Here is a 27,717-nt window from a genome sequence, read left to right as displayed (position 1 = left end):
GCTTGGTATTCTCGCATCAGTGTGTAATTTGGATGAAGAGGTGAACATGTCGTGGAACTGTGGGACCTTCGTGGTGCTCCTCACTGTGCTTGTGGCACTCTCTTGTGAGTCTCATGCATTCCTTTTTTTTGTACTTCTGGTGAGGATAGTGCAGTTGCGATGATTATATATTAGCCAGTTTTGTGTATGTTGGGGTTTTATATTATTATATATTTCTAATTAAGGGGCAATAAAAGTTTACTCTACTTTTGCACTGGAGCACATTTTAGAGGCAGCCTTTTATCATTTGAATTAGAGAGTTCATCTAATTCACTTGTGTAAGTACTTTACTACTTTCTTTTATTATTTTCTTATATTTTCTTCATAAAGTTTCTACAGAGGCCGAGTGTGCAGCTGTGCCCAACAGCAGCCAGACAAGAGCTAAGGAGCCACAAGGTGAAAATCTTAATCATTTTATCTCTTCCTCTAACTACTTTATTTACTCTACTCCCACAACTACTGTAGTATGCATTTTTCCCTTCCTTTGAAAAAATAAATAATAATTAAACATGGATACATGCAAATTAGGGTAGCAACTATGAGTACAAATGAGTACAAACTTTGAGCCTTGAATGTGTACTACACATGAGAAATGATGGCATGCAGTAATGCAGAGTTGGAATAATTTCATAACCAACTACAAAATTTTACTGCATATGAAACGCATTGAAATACAAAAAAAAGGCTATTTCCAAAACCTTTTGGGGAAAAAGAAAAATCGTAAAGGGGGTACAAGAGAGTTTGCTTAATAGTACACATTGTAGTACTCCTTAAACCCTTAAAGGTAAATTTACATTTAGCAATAATGCCTAAGCAGGCATTGGAAAATCTATTGGTAGATGAAGAAGAAATGCAGAATTAAACAATTGCCTAAAAAAAGCCTTTAAACATGACGGGAAACAATTTGCAACAAATTGGGGGCTAAAGGAATGAAAAGTTTAAAAGGAGGATCTTGCTCACCATACTTGATCAACATAGGGCCGCTGAAGAGGATCTTTATGAAAGAGGCAGACGCCTCAAACTTCTTCCGGCGACGCAGCAGGAGAGCGGTCAAGTCGCCCGATGAGGTCAATGGTCAGTTCCTACTATACATTGTTTTTTTTTCATTATTTTTCCAAATCTATGTTGTTTTGAGTGATTGAAAAAGTGGTCAAGCCAAAACAACAGAAGCGATTACTTAGGAGCAAAATCATGGCATTTTGTTGCGAAGAAACTATGTTGAAGTGAGTTGAGGAGCCAAATGAATATATGTAATTATATTAATTTGTAATATTTGGTTAAAATGACATTTTTAGACAGGTTTGGTTCTGCTTACGCACAATAGTTTTACATAGCAATTTTGGGGAAAAAAATAGAAAAATTAAATTTTCTTATTACTTAAATTTTCAATGTAAAAATAGACCAAGTTTTGTAATTCTTTGTTTCCAATTGTAATTTTAAAAGGTTCCCAATCTTGTCAGTTTTCTTGGTTGCTTGCTCAGTACAGCATTATTCATCAATGAGCTCTTTAATTTTTACTTTATTGTAGAACTAATGTTTAATTCCGTTGCCCTTTAAAATTAATGACATGCAAGATTAAATTAATTACCAGGAAATGACAACTATATTGCTTTCTTGATGAGGTAGGAAATAAATCCAGGCTCCAGAGCTAAAGGAAAAAATGCCATTGACTCTATTAAGTGTGTCAACATTAGTTATATAATTTGTGAATAAAGTCTGTGTTGTGTGTTACCGCAGTATACGCTGCCCCCCCCCCCCCCAACACATTTAATAGAGGAAATGCGTCACAGTCAATATGGTTATGTGGGGTCAATGTCCTTCTTATTTAGCAGAGGACCACTTGGGTGCAGCAGGATGCAAGGGACAAACAGGAGTCCAACATTTGCAAGCTTCTCTTGGTTTTGTGGCATTTGAATTGACTCGGCTGCTTTCAGAATGTCAATGCTGATCTTCCAACCACCCAAAATTGGATTGCAGCTTCTATTTTTTTGCTCTAATGTGCATAAAATCTTCCCAGTGAGTCGCGCTATTGCTCGTGAAGCTTGGCAGTACGACTGGTTCATTAACTAGATTTGAAATTCCAAAAGCTGACATCCCCTAATTGGCTGGGTAGAGTAAAAAAACTGTTCCAACCAATTCATTGAGCTGAAAATTTTTCCATTACAAATAAAAATGCTAACAATTTTAAAAGTAATTGAAGAGGGACAGCTTTGATTTTGCGTTTTTCTATCATAAAATCTGGGTGATTCCTTCCATCGAATTGCCTGACCAGACACTAATACTCGGCCTTCTAACACACATCGCTGTGAATATTTGACGTTGTGAAAATTCCCAGCCGCTTGGATGTTTGACGTTCGCAAGTGCGAGAAGGGATGGCGAGGATGTGAGAGAACACGATGGGAATGTTTTTCTTCTGAATTGGACACTGCAGGAAATGAGACTGAAAGACTGATTGAGAAACATTTTTTTTGGGAAGGGGAAGAAAGAATTTAACTCCAGTCAAGTTTTTAGCAATCTGATCAGGTTGTTTATGCTATTTTTTGAACTACAGCTGAAAACCAACTAGTGTAGTTTTTCCTGAAACCGGAGTCTGGGACTCAAAAATTGGAGGTCAATGTATTGTCCCTTTTTCCTGAAGGCCTCGCAAATTTGGTCCTCAAGCGGCTAATCTTGTGTAATTTGCATTCCTTGGGTAGAAATGACAGGAAGCATTTGTTGCTTCTGTTTTGAGTAAAAAGCAGTGCGAGGGTAAGACCCCTCGCTGTGGTTCAGAGGTCACCACTGGACTCCAGACTTACAGTCTGGGCTAATGTGAGTGTAAATAGTACGGCAAATTTGGCTTTGTTTGACAAGCAAGTCAAATGACGAAAGAATTCCGGCAGTTTTTGTTAAGACATAAATTTTAACGGTAGTTATTCCGTATTAAATCTTGTTTCTTTTTCATAAACAGGATTCAGAGTAAATGATTGGGCGCAGTGAATTCTTTGTGAATTGGGGTTCCCCTAGGCTCTGTTCTGTGACCCTTTGAAATGCTACCTTCAAAGCTAGTTATTAGAGAATGTACTGAATTACTGATCGCTGTCTGAATCAAATTGTCGATTTTTGAGACTGCTTTTGTATGAATGATCTTCAGTGTCTAAGTATATAAAGCCCTTGACCACAAATTGCATTAGTAAAATGAATGATAATGCTTGAATAAATGTAAAGTACATTTGGAGTCAATTGAATTGATCTGTACGATCTTCAATCAATTGGAAATACAATTACATTAAAATGAAATATAAATATAATTTCTAAAAATATCTATATATAAAATCTAAAAATAATATAGCATATTTTTACGACTATAAGGTGCACCACATTATAGGGCGCAGTGTCTATTTTGGAGAAAATTGAAGACTTTTAAGTGCGCCTAATAGTAAAATATATAATATAATAATAATAAATAAATAAAAAAATAATAATATAATACGTATACAAAATATAAAAATACAAATTATAAAAAATAAAATCTGGAGTCTTTAAAAATGTAGTCTGCATTCATCTGTGACTTGCTATTCATATATTAAGTGTGTCTCCATTTAGGAGTAAAGCTGAATTCAGGAAATCCTTTTTTTGATACATTTATACTCACTGTCTGAAGTGTAGTATCTAATTACCCATTGTGACTTACAGCTGAGCAGAGACAAGTACTAGCTGCAGATGAGCGTAGAAGAGAGTTCCATGAGGAGAAAAGGAACGAGTTTGAAAGCTACGTGGAAGAGGTGGACGACGGTGAGTGCAGTTCACCGCTTTGCCATGAGCAGAATGCCTCTGAAGTGCAATCGCTCCATAAGTCTCTTATCAAACCCGCAATTAAATTATCTTAAAGGTTTAGGAAACCAACATTTGAGAGTTTTAGCCTCTTATAACTGCCTGAAGCTCATTAATAGACTTTGGAGCAGAGTTGCAAAATTTGGCAGATGCCAAGATGTTTTTCTCTCTCTCTCTCCACCTGCAGTTTAACGTCCGTTTGAGAGTTTTAACAGCTGTCAGACTGATGAATTACATGGTATATTTTACACTATCCAAATATTTGTGAAAAAATCCTGCTTCTACAGCCATTCCTTAAAAAAAATCAGTTTCTGCTAAGAGAGACAGTTGATTAATGCTTACAAAAACCATAAAAGTCTAAAGTGATTCTAGTACAAATTGAAAAGGAACTTGCCACTTATTTCCTACTCTTCAATGGTCTTCCAGAACAAAACGAGAGGAGCCGTGAGAGCACAGAGCAATGGCGGGAGTTCCACTACGATGGCATGCATCCTCCCTACGAATACAACCGTCAAAGCATCTAAAGCTGTGAACAAATGATTAGTTTACTATTAGTTTACTACACCAACAGTACATTCATAACATGCATGTAACCCTTTTAAAACATTTATTGTAGTCAAATATTCAAAGACACTTGCAAACAAGCCTCTCCTTATTTTTTTCTTCCCTTTAATACATGACATTTCTGCATCCGAACATGCAACACATGCATTTGGAGGGGGTCGGGTTTCACAGCTTTTGAGTATTTTTTGCCCTATTTTGGTAGTTTGTGGGGAGGAGATTACAACAACAATATAAAGAAACATTTAGGATTTAAGAAGTCAAATTTGGAGATTTGTATTTACAGCAGACAGAGGCTCGGCTTATCATTTACTCACCATTAATTACATTTTCACATTTATGAGCCACAATCCATGTGCAAGTGGAGTCTCCTCTTGACCCTGTGGAGAAATTCAGAGAGAAAAGAGGACAACCTGGGGGAGAGGGGAGTGGGGGGGGGGTCATTCTGCTAAATTCAACAGGTCTGCATGAAAGCAAAGAACTATTGACTGAACTGTACAATCAACACAACTTCAACACACTGCTTCTGTGTGGTTTGTCACTGGATTACAGTACTTTTTTTTTTAATTTTAAAGGGAAACATCACAAGATACACGATGCACCAAAAAGTTTGGGGATAGTAGGCAGAAATTTCAGGATGGACTGAAACTGCATTGAGTTGAATTTGACCTTCTATAAAGTCCTGTTTAGGATTTGTGAAATGGGTGTTTTCTACATACATACACTTTTTACGTTTGGGTAAAAGAAAAGCCATTCTATCAGATTATAATGCAGATGATACTTCCATTTTAAAGGATAGTACCAGCAAACATTTGAAGTATAACAGAAAAATGAACTACTAACTGTTATTTTGGAAGCACTTTAAACTAGAAATGACAATTACTTCTTCAAATTACTCTCCGCCATTTAGTTTTTTTTAATTTAGTTTTTTTTCTGGTCCACTTGATGCAAATTGGAGTCCCACCATTTTTGATTTTTAAATTTGAACCCCACAATACATTCCAAAAAGGTGAGCAACTAAAGACAAGATAAGATAATGAAGGTGAGGAAAAAATATATATATTTCACATCTTATTTGGAAATAGGTGAATATCATGACTCAATATTAAAGAAGTGCCCCTAATAGATGAACAACTATGTGCAGAAAACGGTCCGTTTTTTCCCAAAGTTTTAAATCGGTTTGAGCATTCCTTATATTGTATTTGTCGTATTCAATTTCATACATCTTCAGATTATCAGAAAATAGATGTTTACCATTTAAAAATGTCGGTTCAACGCAAATATGTATGATCGATCACAGATATCTGAGAATATTTACTGCCTAGACACAATTAAGAAGATTTAAACTATTTAAACTAAACAAAAGTAGCTGTTAATCCAAGTGTTAATTGATAGATTGCTACACTTATCTGAAAATACTTTTAATCCTGGACTGTTTTTGTAATTAAGCTACTTTTTTTTTTTTAAATCTACCTTCTTATGTTCTGTATGTCTTCCTGTGAATAAATATTCTAAATTAGCAGAGATGCTAAAACACTTTAAAAAAAAAACATATCTAGTTTGTACAGTGTATACATGTGTGATGTCCATATAAAATAAAAACATGACTAAGAAGGATGGAGAAGGTCAAACTTTTCAGTTCATCCCGAAAAGCCGGCTATCCTCAATTTTTGTGAGTCGCGTATGTACACCACCAACGACGAGCGATTTACAGAAAGGAAGCAAACGCTCCTATTGGCACATGAGTTAACAATCAATACACAGTGTTGGTTGGATAATAGGAGTGGGTTTCGAGTGTGTTTGTTTGGTTCATGTCGAGCAACATCCCTGAGAACTCATGGTTGTCCTCTTACGGTCAGAGAGGACGTCGCCGTTCAATGCGGTAGTGTTAGCATTAAAAGACGACAACTGCCCGATACATTCGTGCGTTGCACCTGGCGTCGTGAAATTAAGGTCAAAAGGAACCAATATGGAGAGCAAAGGTGCGATGACGTCACCATGATTTAGCACAGTGCAAAGCTTTAGGATTTGGCTCCAGGCGGAATATTTACACAAGGCATACATCGGAGCATCTGATTGGACGACGCCGACAGCAGCTTGGATAAAAATACAATTCCGCTTAACGCGGCGCTTCCTGGACTTCCGTACGGCCCTAATGTGGCGTCGGAAGTGACATTGAGTGGAAGTTATCCATCTCTTCCTCAGCAAACGAGGCTGACCTCCTCAAATTCCTCCCCCAAAATTTGCAGAAAAAACCAACATGGGAGGCGGCGGGATAGGCGAGCTGGGCGACCACTCAGAATGAAAAGACTCGGGAGGGAAACGTCACCCCGGTCTTAAAGCTCAGTGGTCTCCCAGCTCACCTCCCGCGGAACCTGGCGTCATTTAGTCCCTGTGTGGATGACCGTGACCGTGGAGGGGCGTGGCATGATTGGCTCAGCCCCCAGTGGTGGATCCTCCTGCAATGGAGAAGACTCCTCTGAGCCCTGATTGGACGCATTGACTGAGGATGGCAGGGGGGCCATTGCAGGACCTGTAGGGAAAGTATATGACAAAGTACAACCAGACATCCCTTTGGTAATGCACAAAAAAAACAACATAGATTTTCTAAGCGGCTACAATGTTACAACGCGGCACATATTGACTGACATAGAGCGCACTTAAAGTGTAAAATTTTCTCCTAAGTGGACGGGGTGTCCAATCGGTATGCACAAAATTGAAGATTCTGTAGATGCCGCTGTATGATGCTGACAGCTTGACTGTCTGGGTACATTGCTTGCTGACACGCTATATTTATACAGTGAAAAGGCAGACGTTTGAAAGGGGGAATGTGCGTTAAAGCATGACTATTAGCAGTCGACAATGACGTCTACTACCAGTGACTGAGACAATTAGAGCCAGAATGGGTAAAACAAGTTTACAAAAAAAAACATTTTTTAAAAAGTCTGTACAAAAGTTGTTATAAAGGCACACAAAATTTGAAATTATCAAAAAACGTATAAAATACGGGAAAAACGTGAAAGGGATACGTTTTCCATTCTGTTGCAATGCTAGTCGGTTTCCAAATGAGGAATTGTCTTGCGACAAAGTAATTTTCTGGACATCTATTTTCTGCTTAGCTTTTTTTTTTGTTCAGTACTTGTGCCAGGATGTCGTTGGATCTAATCCCTAGGCAAATACTATAAAATCCATCTAATGGGAACTCATTTAGCACTAAAGTTAATTCACTGTGCTTGTTTAGTCTGCATTTCTGTAGCTGATAATTAAATTGGAGATGTTTTTTTCCATATGGCAAATCATTACCATGACAATGTAACAGCCTCCCATGAGCAGAAAAGGAGTGCAATTACTTCAACGAAAAAGACCCATTCGCTGCATATCGGCAATATTATAGTGAGAGATATCACTTGGACACATTTAGACAATTACTGTGTTACCATTTGATAACCACATTTCAGAAGGAATGAAAATGTACCCCCATGTAACCTTTTGCAACCCTGGTGGCAGTTTTAAACTAAAACATATGGTATTATTGTAATGATAGGCCAATATCTTTGAGTTTTGTTTAAGGCTTGTTAGTCTTAGCATTGAAATTCTTGTAATGTATTCCTTATTATTGTTTAATTAGTTGGATGTCCAATTATTTTGTTCTTGTAATTTATTAACAAAATTAATCCTTTGACACGTCGTAGTAAATTAAGATCTCCTGCTAATTTCGGAACAATTCCTGGACACCGAAATAATGAGGGAAACTGTACGTAGGTTGAAAATGAACAAACTTGACTAACTTGTTTTAGACCATCAAGTACAATGATCACAGTTCATCTCGGCTTTTTTTCTAGTTGACAAATTCAAATGCACACTCACAGTCGTGGATGGTGAGCGGAGAACAGTCCACCGACTGACTTTTAGCCGGCGCTCTGGTGGCGGGATTGGAGGTGGTGATGCTGCTGCCAAAGCTGGTTCCCAACTGCAAGCGTCGCATGTGGCGGATCACCGCCGTGGCATTGAAGGCTTGCTAATGGGAGGAGGGGAGACAGGTTGTCTTATCATGTTTACAAACAATATGCGCTTGAACTATAAGTTACTTCTGCAAAGAGGAATGTAAGAATGCAGACTTATGTCTTTGTTTTACTGGAGTTGCAAGGCAAATTGCCTCAATCTGTCGCAAAAAATGGCAATTTGTTTGAATCATTGATCATCAAAGGATGAATAGAGGCAAGTTTGTTGTAGACACAACATTTTAACAGGAGTTGTTGTACTTGTCTGGTGGGAGGGGTCAGGTGAGTGTTGTTTTGGATAATGAATAACTGTTGTACATACCAACAGTTCATTCACCTGCCTGGTGGCAAAACAGGTCCTCAGTGGACACACTTCCAGACAATTTTTAGACTAATGATATCAGGATATTATTGTAAGCAGATCACAAGTCATGGTATTAACCCGCTCCTTAAAGATGGCACTCGTCTTAGTTTCAAAAGAGTGGTCCTCTTTGACAAAACATATTTATTTTTGTTTGTATTTGTCCTTACCCTCCATTTGCTTTTGGCAAAGTTTTTGCGCATCTGCCGACTGACGGATTCGTGAATGTTCTTGCAGAGGGCGGTTCCTCCTGCGATCCTGAATAAGAACAATTGAGACGTATTTTGAGACAAGGGTACAAAAACTTTAAGGTGACTTTTCACACCAATCCTGCTTTAGATTAGATTAGATAACTTTATTCATCCTGTGTTTTGGGTAATTTCACTGTCACAGTAGCAAAAGGGTGAGAATGCCGACACAGTAAAACACATTTTAGACATGTAAGTAGGTAATAAATAAGCATGTTTAAAGGATAAGAAAGGGCCAATTCATAATTACCGTATTTTACGTACTATAAGGCGCACCATACGACTTATTTTTGTCAAATGACTACAGTGCGCCTTATAATCAGATGTGCCTTATATGTGGATCAATATTGATTAATCATGGTGTGCCATTCCTTTTGTGCAGCTCTATCTAGTGGATGCATAACATAATCAACAAAAAAACACTACTTACATCTACCACGCCCTATGTAAACTGTTTTAAAATCGGCCATGTATTTGAGGTGCGTCTATAGTGCAGAAAATACGGTAGTTTATATGAAACACAGTTGGCCAAAGTATGCAATTGGACATTTTGTAAGACTTTGGATCATGGTGAAAATTAGGTAAACCCAAGCAGGTGCTTACTTATCTTTCAAGTATAAATTTGCCATGTATTGAAGGTGCGCCTTATAGTGGGGAAAATAAGGTACTTTATGTAAAACACAGTACGCATCTGATGGATTACGTAATATGTCATCGTCTAAAAAGCCCCTCCCTTTCTGTTTTCTCAAGTTACATTCAAATGTGAAATGCTCTCAGAGTGGACACCCTCTGTCTATTATCCTCTTCTCATTCCTGTCTCGCACATTTTCCTACGCAGGTCTGCAATAAAGATCAGAAAGGAAAAAAAATCTCCCAGCCAAGTCCTTTTATATTACAATAGATGTGCGCAGTTTGAAAAACATTCCAGCCAGTGAATCGGAAAACAAATATGAACTGCGATACTGTAGGAAACAAATGTGTATAAATGTACATCATCTGGAGCAATATAATGTATATTCATCTAATAACATCAGGAACAATTTAGACCTGACAAATTGAATTAATTATAATTGACGTACTATAAATCCTGATGATCAAATGTACTGTCTGCAAATCAAAGATGACTTGTTTGTTGAACTTGGCTATTAATAGTTTTGCTCCAATACACCAACCAGTACATTGAACCAATTCCAACGTTGCAATGTTAATAATGTGAAAAAAAACCCTCTAAAGTGAAGCGAATAGATACAAATTTAAATTGTAGATGACTTGACTACCAACAACTGACAGCTATATAAGGCTGGCGATTAATACGCTTCTAGAGTTCAATACGATTGCATCAACTATGCGAGAAACACCTGCCAATACAATCCGCACATTTACACGAGATGAAGCACAGGCAAGAAAGAACATCCATTAGTGTAGACGGCGTTCATTCGCATTGGTCGAGCCCACGCAGAAACAGGCCCACTCTGTTCCGTTCTCGTTAACCCGAGCCCCAGACTTCCTAATGGTTCATTACGTCGACCGCATTCTTCAAGGATCACATCGGCCACTGCTAATTGGCGGTCATTTATTCAGCGGGATAATCTCGGCAAACCGGCCTTGCAGACGGCAACCATGGCAACGGCGCACTTGATTTTACAAAAGGTATCTGCGTCACACGACTGTTTAATCACACGTTGATATGAGGATGGGTGCACGGTTGTGGGTGTATCGTTTCCTTACCAGGGGTGATCCAGAGCCTGGTCACAGGTGAACCTCTTCTCGGGAACTTTCTCCATGAGAGAGCTGATGAAGTCTTTGGCTGCAAATGCAAATTAAAACAAAAATGATAATTTCTTGGGGTATAGAAATGTCACCTTGCTACAAATTTTGGTTTGTGATTGAGAAAAGATTGCACCAAAGCAATACTTGTCTGTGAGCCACAAATAACAACAGCAGCTATATCCGGTGACGGCCCCCATTAACCCCAGAAAGAAAAATGCAAGTAGGCTTATTGACAAAAGTCCAACAGCTAACAATACAAAGCTCATTCTTAATAACTTGACTTGAAAGTCAATTTTATGCTTCCCCCATATTAGTGGGGGTGGGAGGAGGAACCAAGAGGGCAGGTACTTGTATCATGAGGCACAAATTGGCAGTCACATCATGACCAATTTCAAAACCTACCATTTGCAGAATAATTATACTTTCTAAAAGGGATTGCAATCAAATAAAGAAATATAGAGATAACACTTCAAACATGCACACCATTTACATGTGTGTGTGTGTGTGTGTGTGTGTGTGTGTGTGTGTGTATATATATATATATATATATATATATATATATATATATATATATATATATATATATATATATATATATATATATATATATATATATATATATACACATACATACATACATGTGGAGTGTGTATATATAGCAACACATGTATTTATTAAATTATACATGTTATTTTTTTATTTAATTATATATATTTATATAGTTATGTATTTATTTATAGTTCCTCATGTCTAAAATGTCTTTTGCTATCTGTATTCTCACCCTCTTGTTACTGTGACAATGAAATATACCGAAATACGGGATGAATAAAGTTATCTAATCTAATCCAATTCAACCTATCAATTGTATAAAACAGTTAGCCATAATGGGAAATGACTTTGGGGCATCTTTATCAAACAAACATGAACAGTGGATGTTGTTCAGTGTTTTCTCACCAGAATCAGATATGTCATCCCAGTACGGAGCATCAAACTCATAGTCTGCCTTAAGGATTTGTTCGAAGAGTTTGGAGTCATTTTCATCATAGAAAGGTGGGTAGCCACAGAGCCTGGCAAGAAAGAAGGACACGGACCACAACAGTGTGTGAGAGGCAGCGTTTACCCGGATGGCACTAAAAAGGATTTGCCGCTTTTCTAATCGCATTCACCAGCACTTTTTCATATAACACGCAAAAAAGGAGGCAGATTAGAGAGACTACATTAATATAAAGAGAAAAAAGTGGATCAAAACAAGCCAGCATAATCTGAGAAAGAAATGCCGCTCCAATGTTATCAGTTACAGTCAGTGGCGGCCACTAACATCAATAAGAAAATGCAATTGTTTGTTTTACGTTGAATAGACTAGTAGTAATTCTGTTGTCAATCTTGAACTTGATTTTTTTTCTAATCTTGGTTTTTATATTTTAGCTTGTAAAAATATAAAGTATCTGAATTGCTACATTGTTAAAAATGGCAAGATTTAATGTACTGTAAAAATACCATTTCCAGTGTTCATTAGTCAAAAGTGTCGCCTGATGGCTTATCTGCATTTCACTCTAGGATTGACTTTTACTAAAGGAGCCATTTTAATTGGCTTTCCCGCTTCTTGCGACACTACCAAAAAGCTACACTGATGTTGCATATTTTCAAAGCAAAGCGCAGTAGTTAGTCATAGCCAGCTTGTCAGTAAATGACCAATACATGGAACAAAGCACTTACAGAATATAAGCAATGACCCCAATTGACCAGCAGTCCACAGCTTTGCTGTAGGGCTTCTGTGCCAGCACTTCTGGTGCTGCAACAAAGCAAAAAAATGTGAATAACTATGAGCAAATTTGTCAATAAAGTAGCAGGGTAATTAGCTACACTACTACAGCAAGCCTAGTACTCATAGTTCTTTGCTTGCAGTCATGCAATATCACCAATTTTTGAAGATACTTTTTAAACTGTGCAAAATTAATCTAAAAACCTCTGTTTTAGATCCAATTATTTGGCATGTGAAAAAATGGCATACATTATTAATCATTTAACGATTTCCTTTTTCATATCAAGCCATTACATGCTTTTGAGGGCAATAGATATCAAATTCATTATGCCAGGGATGATGTATTACATTTTTAAATAAAATTTGGGCGTAATGCAGCCGAGCCTATCACGTCGACTTCCTCGGAGATTCAGAGAAACTTTGAGACTTAAAATAAAGGTGAGTGAAAATAGAATGTTTTTGTACCGTTTCGTTTCTAGATGTTTTTGTTTACATTATGAAAAGGCCTGGGAGCTTCCTACACAGTATTTTTTAAACAAAGATATCCACTAACTAAGTGTTTTCTTATTGCAAATCAGGAAAGTTATTAAATAAACATTTTCTAAGGCACTTTAATAACTTATGGTAGTTTTTACATTTGCAAACATATTGACTTCAGGCATTTTTTCACCATCGATTCATATAAAGTCCCTGAATATCAAGCTCCTTGATTATCTAGAATCGGTATCAATTTAAAAAAAATAGTATAGCATGCATTAGGTTTCCCTATAAATTTAGATGTATTTTGTACAATATTATTAAGGACAAGCATACTTAGTCAGAGGCTTAAATGGATTAGTTGCATTTGCATCGACTTTAATCATTCAAATGAATGCAAATGCAATTAATCCATTACTTAAAGGAAACATTTACTTAGTTCGCAAGTATTTTGGTCAACACAGGCAGACAGAGAACAGATTAACTTCCTAAACTAAGATTCCACTATGTGATAGGAAATATTTAAAAAAAATCTCTTTTATATATAGCAATTTTCATCTGATAATAAATAAATGTAGGTTCACAGGTTATTCATGCGTCGGCAACAGATGGTCAAGGTTAATGCGGATATACACCGGCAGATTGGATTAGGTTTTATTGCCATCTTGCAAGCAGTTCTTTCAAGTCAGCAAAGATAACGAGGATTCACCAAACGAAAAGCTCACCCACGTATCCTGGAGTTCCGCAGGCAGTAGCCATCACATCGCCGGTCCCCTCCATCTTGGACAGCCCAAAGTCACTGATCATGATTTTTGACTCATCGTGCGGACTGAAGTAGAGAAGGTTCTCTGGCTGAAGAATGGGACAAGATTTAAGTCCATCAAAATTTGCACTCAGGTTGAATTAAGCCACAAAGCTTACGTACCTTTAGGTCTCTGTGCACGATACCCATGGAGTGGAGATAGTTTACGGCATCCAAAACTTGACGGATCAGTCGACTGGCATCCATTTCGGTGTAGAATCCCTTCTCCACGATGCGGTCGAAGAGTTCACCACCCGACACCCTATCAAAAACCACCAAATAACAATCCATTTAATAAAGTTAAGATAATGGCTCAATCAAATCAATCAATCAAATCAACTAACACTAAACATTTGGCATTCTGATACCTTTCTTCTCCCGGGTTAGCTCTATTTGCCCCGCCTCCACACTGACTTTCAGTCAATATCAAGGGTTTTTTGATTTTGTATTCCCCTCAAAATATTCCCAAAATATCCTGACAATAGGATAATGCACTTGCCAACGAGAATTAATATATAGTCCTTGTATTAGCGATCCCTCCGCCATTCGCAAAGACTAACGGGAGAGAGAAAAAAAACACTGAAAAAAATGCAACGCTCCGCCCAGTGCTCGTGGAGACATTATACGAGGGAGTTGCGGGGAGAGAGACAGTGCCCACGATGTTCTTATGAGCAGGCTTTCGCGTCCTCTGTCTGCTTGTATATCAAAATTTTACTCATATCTCAAATTGCGCGTATGTTGTAGCACTCGTATGTCGAGGTACTACTGTAGTTACTATTTCGGTCTGTATCATGACAGATACAATGTGAAAATTCATCATCATTAACTCTGACGCCTCAAAATGTCTTATATTTGACTAGTAATTTTATGATAGTAGATCCAAGAATTCCAATCTAAAAATAATAACATTTAGAAACCTGTCAAATATAGAGACATGGGTAAGAAGATGGGCATTGCATACTCACAGCTGCATTATGAGGTACAGGTGGTTGGAGCTCTCGTAAATATCCTCCAGAGCTACAATATTTTCATGCTTTATCCTGCGGAAGAGATAATGAGATGCAATTATCACCTTGCGTTTGTTAATAACATGTTCTGGTAATTGGGATGGAAAACGTTAGTTGTTCTTCGGAAAAAGAAAAGACGAGTCTTTAAAGCGTTGGTGAGCAGTAAACCTTTTGTGAATGAGGGGGAGGGTTGGAACTTTGTAATCAATGAGTCACATAGCAACAAGCCCAGACCTACAATGAGACGATTGAGGTGGGAGTCTCGAAGGAACTTCCTCATCAAATCCGCAATTTAAGTTTTAATTAAAGCCTATCAGGCGGCCAAAAGACGGGGAGGAGTTGGAAAGACGTGAGAAGGACAGGAACGGGAATGGGTGTAGAGAATAATAAAAAGGAGGAAAATCAGGAGGATGGCAACCGTAACCAGGCAACTAGACTCAACATTCGGAGAGTAGTGACTGATAAGTGAGCTGCGGGGGGGCCCGAAGGACAACCGAGTCACCTGATGTCCAGGTTTGCCTGCGCGTAGGAGCAGCATGAACACCCGCAAACCAACACAATAACAAAGTGTGATGCATCTCAAGTGTGATGCTCAAATTTAGACTCGTAACACAAAGCAAAAGGGAAAAAGTCCATTGAAAAAAACAAATGAAAGTTCATATAACTCAAGTGTTAGTTAGGAAAGTCTGCTGTTAAATTACTACTGTACAATATGTTGAAAGTTAATTCATCTTCCCAGTCTATTAGTCTATTAGTCTATGAATGGTCTGGAATTCTTTTGTTTGAATAATAAGGCCTGAAGTTGATAAACGATGCACTTTTTTGCTATCTCGACCATGGGAAAATATGAGGAACAATTTCAAAAATAATTTTAAAAAGTCAATGATTTGATTTCTAGTTCAGAAAAAGTGTTGTTTTTAAAGAAAAAAAATGAATGGACCTACTTCCTTAGCACGGCGATCTCATTCTCCAGACTTGTCTCCTTCCCTTTAAGAGCTTTTTTGGGGATGCACTTGATGGCGACCATCTTTCCCGTTACCTTCTCTCGAGCCATTACCACCTCCGAAAACGCACCACTGCAACAGAGACATAAAAGAAGGAAAGAGACAACTTAGCATCTGCCATTACAGAAAATGCAGATGTACATTGAGTAGCAAAGTTTGGACCTTTTTACTTTTTGGCATTAATATATTACATTTTAGTTTAGAAACTGTTTTTTTATATCCTTTGGCTGCCTCGGTGTGATAATTAGCATTGGTTCCAAGACCTTAAATTTAAAAAATAAATACATAAAAATAAATCAAGAAGGGGGCACGCACTTTGGTCTATAACTATGAATAATAAAAAGCCTATTCTCAGTGTAGTTTTTGTTCTTTTATAGTTTGTGGTGCCACAAAATTTAATTTGTCAATCAAAGTCTGATTGTATTTGTAGAGAAATCCTTAAACGACACTTGTGACAAAGTACAAGACCACAAGGAGCAATTGTCAATATTTAAAGAGAACTAACAAGATAAGGGAAATCCGACAGTCTGTTGTGACGGGAAACGTGAAAGAAATCAATCGTGTGGTTTTTTCCTTTCTAATATTTGGGTTATAAACCAAATGCAGTCAGAAATCATGACAATATTTGCCCAACCAATTACATTTTGCTGAACGGGCTTATCTTGCTGCCTCTTGTTTCTATCTCGCCCCAACGTTAGAAGAAAGATTGATTGATGGCATTGAGTCCTTGTGCCGCACATTTACTCTCAGGACATTACAGAATGAATGACCTGCTTCGGCTGAAAAACATTCCGGCTCAATCAAAATCCAGCCCAGCAGCAGGGAAATTTGTTATGATGTCTCTTGCAGCGACTTGCCAACTCGTTCATGAATTCTCGATAAATAAAAAACACAACGTTCCTGTCGGAAGAGAATATACTTTCAAGGGTTCAAGATATTTCGCTATGGTACGACGACACTGGTTCTTTAGGACTTAAACCCAAGAGAACATAGACATACATCAATATCCAATCACTAATAAAACTACAATACATAGGACCCAAATATATTTGTAGTTTGGGTCTTGTCAATCCATTTATTCAGTGATATAATATAGAATGGTAGCACATACTCGGATTGAACACTGACATCCTACAATAAATCTTACTTTTCATTGGAGAAACATTTCTTTGAATCTGAGTGGTGTTGATTAACTGGAAATGGTTCGTTTTAAATTTTTAAAGTGCGATATTGTGGATTTAGTTACCGTATTTTCTTGCATATAACCTGTATTTGTAATTCAAAATAATGATGACCGAATGAAAGGTACAGTGGATCTCGGCAAAGTAACATTCACTATTTGTTGGTTATTTTCTGTTTAGCAGTAAGAAAACAACCATTACTTGATGAATCAATTCCTTATGATATTAACCCTAATAATGTGCTTTGGATTCATACAAAATATCAGAAATATCACATGATGATTTGCCTTTGAATTTTCCCTTTAAAGTAACACATTTGTACTCCCTAATAAAACCATGAATATGGAGTTGAAAATTGTGAATCAGGGGGCGGCTTATACGTGAGAAATTGTAAAATTCAACGATTTAAGGCATTTTTAAGGGCGCAGCTGATATGTGGGGGCATCTTATAATCAGAGTAAATACAGTAACTAAGAGTTCCTTCAAAAATAATATATAATGAAAGAATGCTTTTTGGCAAATACGGTCGCTGCCTTTGCCATTATTCACAAAACCCTGGTCCCTATTGTAGTCCTTTTTATGTATATAGTCGGTTGAAATCATATTGATTTTTAAAAGGATGTGGTAAGACAACATTTGAAAGTCTCCAACAACACAGCATATCAAGTGTGAAATGGAAAAACCCCATGAGTGAATCACCATCTTTTGAAAAGGCCTAGTGACTAACATGAGAGGGTCCATTATGTCCTCAGTGTAATCAGTCCCTCCCTGCCAGCTCTAAACTGGCCATGCTAAATCCCAGCGTGGCCAACAAATCCACGTTAATCCCCCACTCCACGCACTCACTTGTGAGCTAGGGGTTGCATGTAGAAAGCATGAAGATGCACTCTGACTTTCCCACCTTCACACACTTTCATTTTACCACCCAGTTGTAGCACAATCACCTCCAGAGGCACTTCACGGAATTTCATTGAAACACAATACTTAGTCCCTATCTTTGTAAAACTAAACTAAACAAAACACAGTTTTAATCCCACTTCACTTTCAGACAGAGTTGCTAGACAGGCGGATGGCCTCTTCGCACACAACATCCTCTTCCCCTTCCGTTTACTTTCATTAATGTTTGTTTCTCCAAGAGGTTCCATAGCTTTATTGGTTAATATGTGTTGTGTAAGTAATTAATACAACACAAAGATGCCAATATAAACCTCTATTTTTTAATCCTATAACCTTATTCTGATGAATTGAACAAAAAGGAGGAAGTAAGTAACTTAGTCTGATGTTTTGATCCAAAGATTTTACTGGAGACAGCTTTGACCAAGTTACAAATTACATGTGGTCAACAAATGTCGTTCTTTGTTTAGGCTCAATTGCAGGAGTGGCGTTAAATCTACATCTACAAATTCCAGTTCCTTAGAAAGGCAGAGAACATCTTAAAAGTCAATACACCTCCTGGCTTCCACAACCTCAACCTGCTGCCCTCTGGAAGGCACTACAGAGTCATAACAGCCAAGACAAACAGACTTTCTGAAAAAAAAGCTCCAGTTTTAATTCCAGATGATAAATGATGAGCGTCCCAAATCTAAAACATATTTACCATTCAGAAGATCTGTGGTTAAGGCAGCCCAAGGGTTTATCATATCGGGGCTGTGTTATGGTGCTTCTGCCACCGGCTTAAATTTGTCCGGTAAAATGTCATGTTCTTCAGGATTTACGTTCCCCTCTGACCAACTTTCAATTTTGTATTCAAACAAGTAGCATGAGAAACACAACAGGATAATCGTCTTCACTCTTTTCCCTCTATTGGATTCAGTCCTCCTCTTAGGTCATTGGTTTTTAAGATTGCTGATCTAAAATGTTACATTGAATTTTTTTCAAATTAAAATTAGTCCTGATCTGTGTGAGTCTTTATTGTTTATTTTGGAATACTCTTTGTCAACATTGTATCATCGAATTAATGTGTACACATCAGTGTTAGTAGGACTTTAAAAGCTGGCTTTGTTTGGCTAAGTATCTGGTAAAAGCTCAGGTACCAAAAAAAGACAGCTGGCTGGCGATATGCTGTGATGCAACAGGTCTGACATCCTGCAAGGCGAGACAAAGAAATCATCGGAGCGAGCCAGTGGATGAATTTAAACAGAATACCACAGCGCTGCACGTCACACAGCAGCTGTCGCCGCAAGGAGCATCATTTCAATATGACTACGTGCTTGAAATTCACAGAGCTGCGATAGCAGCGGGCGGGACACCCGAGAGCACAGGAAGTCACTTGGAAAGCTGCAACTCAAATTCTATTCTCTCTTTGCACCTCACTGAAGAGTAGCGTCACTTCCTACCAATGACAAAATCAAACTGTGACCTTGCATGGGTTTCAAATATTAACCTTGGCAAAACAGCCGTTAGTTCAATATGAGTTAAAGTCTTGTAAATGCCTACGTGTTGCTTACATGCTTACATACATGGTGAAAGTACCGGTCCTGGGTTCAAATCCAGGTTGGTCCTTCTGTGTGGAGTTTGGATGTTCTCCCCGGGCTTGCGTGGGTTTACTCCGGGTACTCCGGTTTCCTCCCACTTCCAAAAATCATGCGTCATAGGCCGGTTGAACACTTTAAATTAGTTGGCCACCGGTATTCAGGGTGTCCCCCGCCTGGTGCTATTGTTGGCTGGGATGGGCTCCAGCACCCCCTGAGACCCTTGTGAAGATAAGCGGTACAGAAAATAAAAGATATCCATGAATTTTAACATAAAACATAGAACAGATTGATCAATTTACAAACTAAAATCTATATTTTGTTCAAAGATAAATTGTTTATGTTCAGTGATTTATTCTTCAACACCAATTTTACAATGTTACTGGTGTTTACAAGATCCAACAATTATTAATATTCTGACTAAAGGCCACCATTGCCAACTTATAAATCAAATTCTGTATCAAGACACAAAGCAGCAGATGTGACTTGAAGAAATAAATTGCCGCTACTGGTGGCGCAATGCTTGTGAAACGAAAGAGAGGAACACATCTGCATGCTGACTCACTTGTTCACATAACAGCAATTCTCCAGAATTCTACTCTCTCTTGTTCATGTTCACACCTCTTAGATGACAGTGTGTGTGTATTTGAGTAATATATATGACTGACACAAGTATACCAACCTATGCCACATTTTTTAATTGTGTTATCTGTCTGAAAAATAACGCTTGGGAGAGTGTTGTCTTCGTCTGAGCGTGTGTCAGCGTATCTTTCTTTTTGTGTGAATTTATGGGGAGCTGAGAGTGTGTATGTTCCAGTAGATGATTGTGTTTTCATCAGGGAGCGTTAGAGTACTTGTGTGCCTCAGTGTATGCTTTTTTCTTTTTTTTTTTCTACATGTGAGTTGGGGAGGCAGTGTTTTTTTGGGGAGGTTGAAGCCATTTTTAAACTTGTGAATTTTGGCTGAAATCAGCGACTTTGTATGACATGAATGCGGAAATGAGATGCCATTTCTTTTGCATTCCTGACATGATTGATGGCCGTGTGCCTAAAGCAAACTAGGCAAGCAAGCACTTGTATGTTAAATAGGGGTGTACATCAGCAATTTTATGAATATACAATACAATATGAGTTATTTGGGTAACAAAACAATATTTGGTGATACTTCAAAGTCTGCCGGATCTGATTTCAATTCAAAGGCCTTAAATTGATTCAATAGGGCATTGTGTAGACATTGAACACACCAGTTTCAACTAAATCAATAAATTATTAAGTGCAGACTTAATAAAATGTCAGAACTAAAAATATGTCAAATTTGATATTTCACATTTTGTTCAATTTGATGATGCTTAAAGATGCCGTGATGTTTGTGCTACCTATTTAACCTAGTTTTATTTGAAACGTTTTTATCTGTAAAAATTCAAAGAATTTAGTGTTAAAGAAATGAAAAACAAAATGCTATTTAGTCATTGTTAAATATGTAAGTCTCTCTATTTTCCATTGACCAATACTATAATAAAAATATTTTTAGTAGTCGACTAAATCGACTCAAAATGTTTTCATCTGTAAAATTTAAAGATTTGTCTTTAACAATAATAGTAAGAATAAGAATAAGAATACACTAATAACAATAAGAATACAATAACAACAATATCAACAACAACAATTACAATTACAATTACAACAACAGAAGCAATAAGACAGTCAAAGTATGGGCTAAAGTGCATGCTGCATTATCAAAATATCCTATCTTCTCCATTTGACTATCGTTACTTAAACCTAAGTTTGTACTTGGTTTATGAAAAAAAAAAAAATATTGCTCCACCAAGATTAATACTTATGTATAGTCCAGTGCGACTTACATGTCATTTTTTCCTTCTTCATCGTGTATTCTTTGGCTTATACGACTAATACTCAAGCGCGACTATCCCGGAAACTACAGTGAGTGCTAATATTGCAATTTGTTTTTGTTCCGCCAACTCTAATAAGGCAACCATTCCATGGGATTTTTTAATTATTTTTTTCTACCTAATGTAACCATGTGTAAATCGCCTGCTGTTGAAAACATACTGAGTGGAACGAATTAAGCTTATGACAAAAAATATATAACATGGATTTATTAGCATAATATTTGGCTCTTGCATTACACTCATAATAAAAAAAGTGTGGCGTGACTTATTGCTTTATCACTCATGTAAATTTGCTCTTTTGAAGGGTATTATCACTTACAAAGGCAACTGCAAATCACTTAAATGACACATTTGATTGGTGCCATACACTCATTAGGACCTATTTTACACATAAAACAATGGGCGTGGGTGGTTGGATTCCTTGCATAGAACATACAGTACAGTACATACATACGTCACACATTGTCTAAGCTTTAGTGTGCCTCTCAGTTTCTGTAAATGTGGGCTGCTCATGACACACAAACCACTTGAGCTCTTTTATCAAATAATCACCCGTAAAAAAAAGGGCCTGGGAATTCTCAGATTGTCCTCTGCGGATAGAAAATCCAGAGCTTTTACGAAGGCTTTTTTTTGTTCATTTTTAATGGAAACGTGGGCAAAAGGCCTGCTATCGACTCTGCATTCGCATGCTGCTCACGTACTGTGGTGCTGCTTAGTAACAACTCTCCATCATCGAGTGGAAGATGCATTACAACAACATATGCCGGAACTCACTCGGTCACCCGGACCACCTTTTTGGTAAAAGGCCGAGAGGGGGGCGGCGATGGGGAGGATTAATAAGCAAGGATTGGGTGACAAAAAGAGAGAGAGAGAGACTGGATGAGTCAACTTTTTTCATTGTTAGGTGCTTTCATGAGGATGATAGTGAAGGAAGGAGTTACAGTGTAAAAATAAATGTTTTATCCCCTCAATCTAAAGATAGATAAAAGATGACCAGATGTATCTGCAACTTGAAACTGACAATGAGAGCATCAAACCGGTTTATTTTTAAAGTCAAAGACAAAAATACATAGCCTGGCTAGCTTCGAAGCGACGATGCGCCGCTGTTCTATCCCATCTCAAGTCTTTTGAACTCACCTGAGGGAAACATTTTTAAATGCACCAACACACATTATTGTTAGTCCTCCCATGACATTTGCCAAGCTATTTGCAATGCATTTTTATGTCCATGTATAACAATTACAGTGAATTTACCAAAGAAACACCCTGCCAATTAACAATCAATGGCTTTTGCAAAATAATTTTCGGAGGAAGTATTCATTTATCGTATATTTGGCTCGGCTAACAAATAGTTATGCAATGTCTTCTATTAAAATAACAAGATAAATTTGTCAACATTTGCTTTTGTGTCATTGATATAAAATGTTCTTTCATGTGTCTGACAACACATTGTTGTGTATTTCAAAAAGTGATAAATTACATGGTACTGCATGCCAACTTGCTGTTGATCTAACTAATTTGCTGTCTTTGCCATTTTCCCTACATAATTAGCAATGTGCTGTTTTAACATTTATTCATTTACTGCCAATTATAGCGATAGCCATCCAATCTATTTCAACTGTGAGGTGAAAAATCACTGCTAGCCATCATAGTTAAAGTTGATTGGCTTTTTATTGGCGTGAATAAGTTAGGAAAATGGAATAAGAGCCATTTTTCCCCATTATTTCAACAAAAAAAATCAAATTCACTGTTTAGATACAATTCAGGCAATTTTTATGAGGAATTACTGATGAACAAAACCCCACAAGAGTTCCTGAGTCTACTTTCCAGGATTGTCGTGCACAAAAGCCTGTAAATATAATCTCCCTGAAAAAGTTTGGCAACAAATTAGAGCTCATTGAGGGCGTTTCTTCCCACATGCTTCCCTTGGGCTTGGCATGGCACAGTTGTTAACCGGCTTCTTTTATTTTATATTCCTTTAGGTGAATGATTTAAAAGCATCAATAATCCTAACAAACTGTAAAAGACGTAGGCGGTGGGATGTGGTAGGTGGCGTCGTGTTCAGAGGTAGTAGCAACCAAAGACTTCCATCATCCTTGTTGCCTAGCTGCCACTTGCACAGCATTCAGACTAACTCCAAGGACCAATAGTCTTTACACTTTAGACATGCCTCAGGTGCATTTAGAAAAGGGAGGCAAGATGGTGTCAAAAGTGGTGTACTGGTTTTGTAATTTAAACAGTTTACCTGTATGATGTAGAAAAATAGTACTACAGACTCAGAAAATTGACTTAATGACCCATGTGAAGTATATTTGGGTTTTCTCCAGTACTTGTATTTCCTTCTGCATCCCCAAAACATGCATTGGCGTCTGATTGAGGACTTAAAATTGTCTGCCCTGCAATTGGCTGGCAACCAATTCAGGGGGTACCTTGCCTATTACCCGTTGTTGGCTGGGGTAAGCTCCAGCACCACCGCAACCCTGGTGAGAATAAACTGCTCCGATCATTTATAAATGAATACGGTATACATAGTATTTTAGGGGCACTGAAATCAATTCATTTTATTTTAATAAAGCTACAAATTTGGTTAGGGAACAAATGAGTAAATCAATGAAGCCCTGGTAATAGCTGGTCCAAACAAATATGGAGAACCTGCCACTGGGGATTTGCACGGTGCTTGCGGTCAGGTGACTTAATTTGCTTTCTCAGCAGCTTAAGGGCCCAATTTAGCCTCGGAGGTACGTGTCCAGGTTGGAGGAGTGAGTTGGTTCTTCAAGATCTTATTAGCTCTAGGCAGTCACCCCAAGGGAGCATAATTGTGACTGTTATGTACCCTTTGTACAAAGGGTTGTTTTATTATTAAGAGTTGCAGCATGTATTTATTTGTTATGTGCAATTCAATGAGTCAAGTGAATGTGTAGCTATTAATTTGAACTGCTTTGGAGGACAGAGTCGAGTATGAATCACATTTAAAGACCGCAAAATGGCAGAGTTGGTGCAGTATTGCACAAAGAAATGGGAGCATCTAGGTTGTTTATATTGCAAGGTGCTATTTTATCAATGCCATGTATTGATCTTTGTAAATTACAATGCTGCAGGAAATATTTATGCTATGTTTCTATTCGCATTTTCCGTTATACAGTTATACAGGGATGAGTGAGTGGTTAGCGTGTCGGCCTAACACTTCTGGGTTTGTTCTTCAACTATAAGAGGACCATCGGAAGGTCAAATCTTAAATTTAGGAGGAGTAGAGTGGGTTTTGTCCTGGCTGTGAAACAGTGAATGAGCTTTTAAATACTGATAGAGTGGCTGGTACTACAATTAGAACAATTGATGCCCTCAAATTGGGGAGAAATGTTGCCAAAAGAAGGAGAGATTATTATATTTTTTGATACTTTAAATCATACTCTTACATCAGTATTGATTGGGGCGAAATGTTGGGCATTTGATAATTAATATTTTAGCTTTATTGTGCTGATACATTTAGAATGTTGCGCTCTGGGGAATATTTTATGATGCAGCACATACTTAAATCTGTCTTTAGACTGTCTAAAATGTCTAGTCGTCTGTCAATGTTTTTGTTATATATGTTTAGAAAAATATCTTTCATTTTTAAAGACAAAACCTTCGACAAAAATTTGACGAAAACTCGATTCTATTCCTCGATGACAATTAAACAAAGACAAACACAATGAAATTAATAATTAAGGGCTCAATAGTATTTCACAACAGTATTCTAGGCATACTGAATGGACGACCAAGAAGGCATAAACCAAAGTACAAAGAAGTGTTCAAGCTTGTAGGTCATGGAAGGCCTGTTTCTTCTGACTAGCCAGTGATTGAACAATAAACCTTGATGATTCACTGATGTTATTCACCGGTGAACGTGGGTGGACGGATGAGGGCGAAAGAAAGCCTCGGGGAAATCACACAGGACTCCAGGTAAACACATCGCACAGGTTTAACGCATAGATTGCCACAGAAATATTTAAGAGGAAAAACCGGTCTACAGTGGTGCTACAGATGATTGACAAAATTACAAGATAGCATTGCGACTCCAGGACTTGGCACAATTTTACACAGTTGACTTCAGGAAATAATGGCATCAGAGATGATTTGTGTTAATGTAACCAAGTTTCAGAAAGCGTGAAAATGTAAAAAATTACATCTAAATAATTATTTTATTTATTTCATATTGAACAGTACCTCTTGGATTGAAAGGAAATATCAAAATAAAGATTCTTGTACAAATTTCTGCTGGTTTTAATTCATTACTTTTTATAGTGTAAGGACAGAGTTGTCTTTATTATACAACATAACAATAAAAACACTTAAAATAATCATATTTTATATTTGTTTTTTTTAAATTAGGGTAACTTGGTTACTTTCAAACTTAAATATCAAGAAAATTAATCTATTTACTTATTCACTCAAGTTGGAAGTGACAAATTTGAAAGACAAAAGATGTGACAGTTTGTGATAATTATCCATATCAACTGATCAAAAAAAATACTGTGCAATCTTACCCTGAAATCTCCCTGTCCTTAATCATTTCATATTTATTCCTGTCAATGACTTGAAGAACGACAACATATTTCATCAATTCTGGTTGTAAAGTCACAAGCACATAGCTGTCAACCTTGGCCAATTGCATCCCTTATTGATGAATGCAATTCCCCTCCAGCAATAATAAACCAAACACAAAGTGTCACATATTTACTCACATAGGGCGCACTCAAGTCTAAAATTTCCTTCAAAGTGGATGCCCGGTCAATTGGTGCACCTTTTGCATGCACTAAATTCAAGATTCGCTGTGTGACGCTGACAGCTTGATTGTCTGGGTAGATTGCTTGCTGACACGCTATATATTTATATAGTGATATGAATATTAATATAGCACATATGATGCTCAAAACATGACAAAATTAGCAATCACATTCATCTGCTACCAGTGACGGAGACGATCCGGATTAGAGCCGAAATGGGGAAGACGAGATTGGTTATACAAAAAAATTTTTTAAAAATCGCACTAACATTTTTCCATACAATAGTTGTACACAATTTTAAACGATCAAAAAATGTATCAAATCGGGAAAATGTGTATACGCGGACAGGTATGCAATCATAACGGATTATAGTGCTGCGCTTGCAACAACAGAATAGAAAGCCTATGAATAGCATGTTGGCAGACTACAAAAATCTGCAGTTCATTCTGGTTGTGACGTCACCATTTAGGGGCTTTTTTAAAATGGGCGGGGCAAAGGCAGCTCAGAATGGAAGCATCATCAGGACCAACTGTCATTGAGCCTTTTGATCACTTAATTGGGGGATTTGTGTCAGAAATAAGTCACTTGCTGCAACATTTGTCGCTTATTTAACTAATTAAAACAAACAGGAAACACTTGAGTTTATAGTAACAAAGAAAAACTAAAAATTATCAATTACAAAAAACTACTATTTTCATTTGGAAGTGACCATACCGTGACGTCAGGTGCGCAACGCGGAATCACGTGATTTTCAATTAACGCCGACAGCTGTCAAACAAAACCTTGGACATCTATTATGAACATTTGTGTATGTTATCATCCACCAACTAGAAAACTTTCCCAAAATGATCACGTTAACGTTAACTCACGTTCCGAGGACTTCTTTGAAGTCGAACACACTCTTGATGTCGTCGACGTGCTTTTTCCACGAGCCGTCCACGGACTCTCCGTTTTCTTTCGCCATGTCTCGCCGCGTGGGGAAGGAAGCAGAAGAGGAAGAAGAGAGAAAGAAAAAACACGGGGGTGGATAAAAAGCGCTGCTGGGTTCAAAGCTGTCTGAAGCCGATCGGACAAAAAAAAGTGTTGAGTGTTCCCGAGCTTCTTAGTGGACTAATCCGCGCCGTGGATCTCTGCGTGACGAGGGAAAACGCGGTACTCCTCCCACTCGTGTCTCCTCCCCAGGCCGGTGGAGGTGGTGATGCGGACGGGGAAGGCTCAACGGAAGGACGCTAGGTGCCACGGAGGATGAGGAAGAGAAAGGGGTGCCCGTGTCACGGCGTTTTCCGGCGTGGAAGCGTTCGCATTGCACCAAATCGGGCGGAAAGTCCCCCGTCCAGGGGTTCTCCTGGTGTGCATTGATGGGTGCAACCTCAAACGCCCTCCCCCTTTTTTTCTCATGCGCAAATTGAAAGTAAAAGTTAACCCTTTCAGGGACCACGCTCACAACATTGGACATTTGATAAGAAAACTTATGACCTTGATTAACACTTTCACTGCTCGCCCAGGTCAACAGAATGGCTGCTGGTAGTTATTCATTCATTCATT

At 37.8% G+C, this 27,717-nt stretch overlaps 2 protein-coding genes across 2 annotated transcripts; one reads left to right on the top strand and one right to left on the bottom strand.

Annotated features, from left to right (window-relative positions):
• The first annotated feature begins 6 nt into the window (after positions 1 to 6).
• Positions 7 to 4,933, top strand: LOC144215632 (putative cartilage matrix-associated protein). The gene is made up of 5 exons (XM_077744687.1): positions 7 to 104; positions 370 to 435; positions 1,018 to 1,113; positions 3,715 to 3,813; positions 4,279 to 4,933. The coding sequence occupies exons 1-5, from the start codon at positions 47 to 49 to the stop codon at positions 4,374 to 4,376; spliced, it is 417 nt and encodes a 138-aa protein (XP_077600813.1). The 5' UTR covers positions 7 to 46; the 3' UTR covers positions 4,377 to 4,933.
• LOC144215631 (calcium/calmodulin-dependent protein kinase type 1D-like) lies at positions 4,443 to 27,557 on the bottom strand. Its single transcript, XM_077744686.1, has 11 exons — positions 27,042 to 27,557; positions 15,786 to 15,917; positions 14,800 to 14,874; positions 13,958 to 14,096; positions 13,758 to 13,884; positions 12,510 to 12,585; positions 11,748 to 11,860; positions 10,752 to 10,830; positions 8,946 to 9,033; positions 8,281 to 8,431; positions 4,443 to 6,946 (listed from the first exon to the last, which is right to left on the bottom strand). The coding sequence occupies exons 1-11, from the start codon at positions 27,134 to 27,136 to the stop codon at positions 6,795 to 6,797; spliced, it is 1,227 nt and encodes a 408-aa protein (XP_077600812.1). The 5' UTR covers positions 27,137 to 27,557; the 3' UTR covers positions 4,443 to 6,794.
• Positions 27,558 to 27,717: the final 160 nt, after the last annotated feature.

Source organism: Stigmatopora nigra, chromosome 22 (genome assembly GCF_051989575.1).
Source record: "Stigmatopora nigra isolate UIUO_SnigA chromosome 22, RoL_Snig_1.1, whole genome shotgun sequence".
Taxonomy (NCBI): domain Eukaryota; kingdom Metazoa; phylum Chordata; class Actinopteri; order Syngnathiformes; family Syngnathidae; genus Stigmatopora; species Stigmatopora nigra.
Note: the sequence above shows the minus strand (reverse complement) of the source record. Positions and strands in the feature narration are given on the sequence as shown.

What these genes read in the sequence shown, in the direction of transcription:
- LOC144215631 (XM_077744686.1), bottom strand. Translation starts at nt 27,136, where the DNA reads ATGGCGAAAGAAAACGGAGAGTCCGTGGACGGCTCGTGGAAAAAGCAC. An exon ending in TTCAAAGAAGTCCTCGGAAC is followed by an intron (nt 15,918 to 27,041) that starts GTGAGTTAACGT and finishes TCTCTGTTGCAG; the next exon opens with TGGTGCGTTTTCGGAGGTGG. An exon ending in CTGTACCTCATAATGCAGCT is followed by an intron (nt 14,097 to 14,799) that starts GTGAGTATGCAA and finishes GGTTTTTGATAG; the next exon opens with GGTGTCGGGTGGTGAACTCT.
- LOC144215632 (XM_077744687.1), top strand. Translation starts at nt 47, where the DNA reads ATGTCGTGGAACTGTGGGACCTTCGTGGTGCTCCTCACTGTGCTTGTG. An exon ending in GTCGCCCGATGAGGTCAATG is followed by an intron (nt 1,114 to 3,714) that starts GTCAGTTCCTAC and finishes TGTGACTTACAG; the next exon opens with CTGAGCAGAGACAAGTACTA. An exon ending in CGTGGAAGAGGTGGACGACG is followed by an intron (nt 3,814 to 4,278) that starts GTGAGTGCAGTT and finishes ATGGTCTTCCAG; the next exon opens with AACAAAACGAGAGGAGCCGT.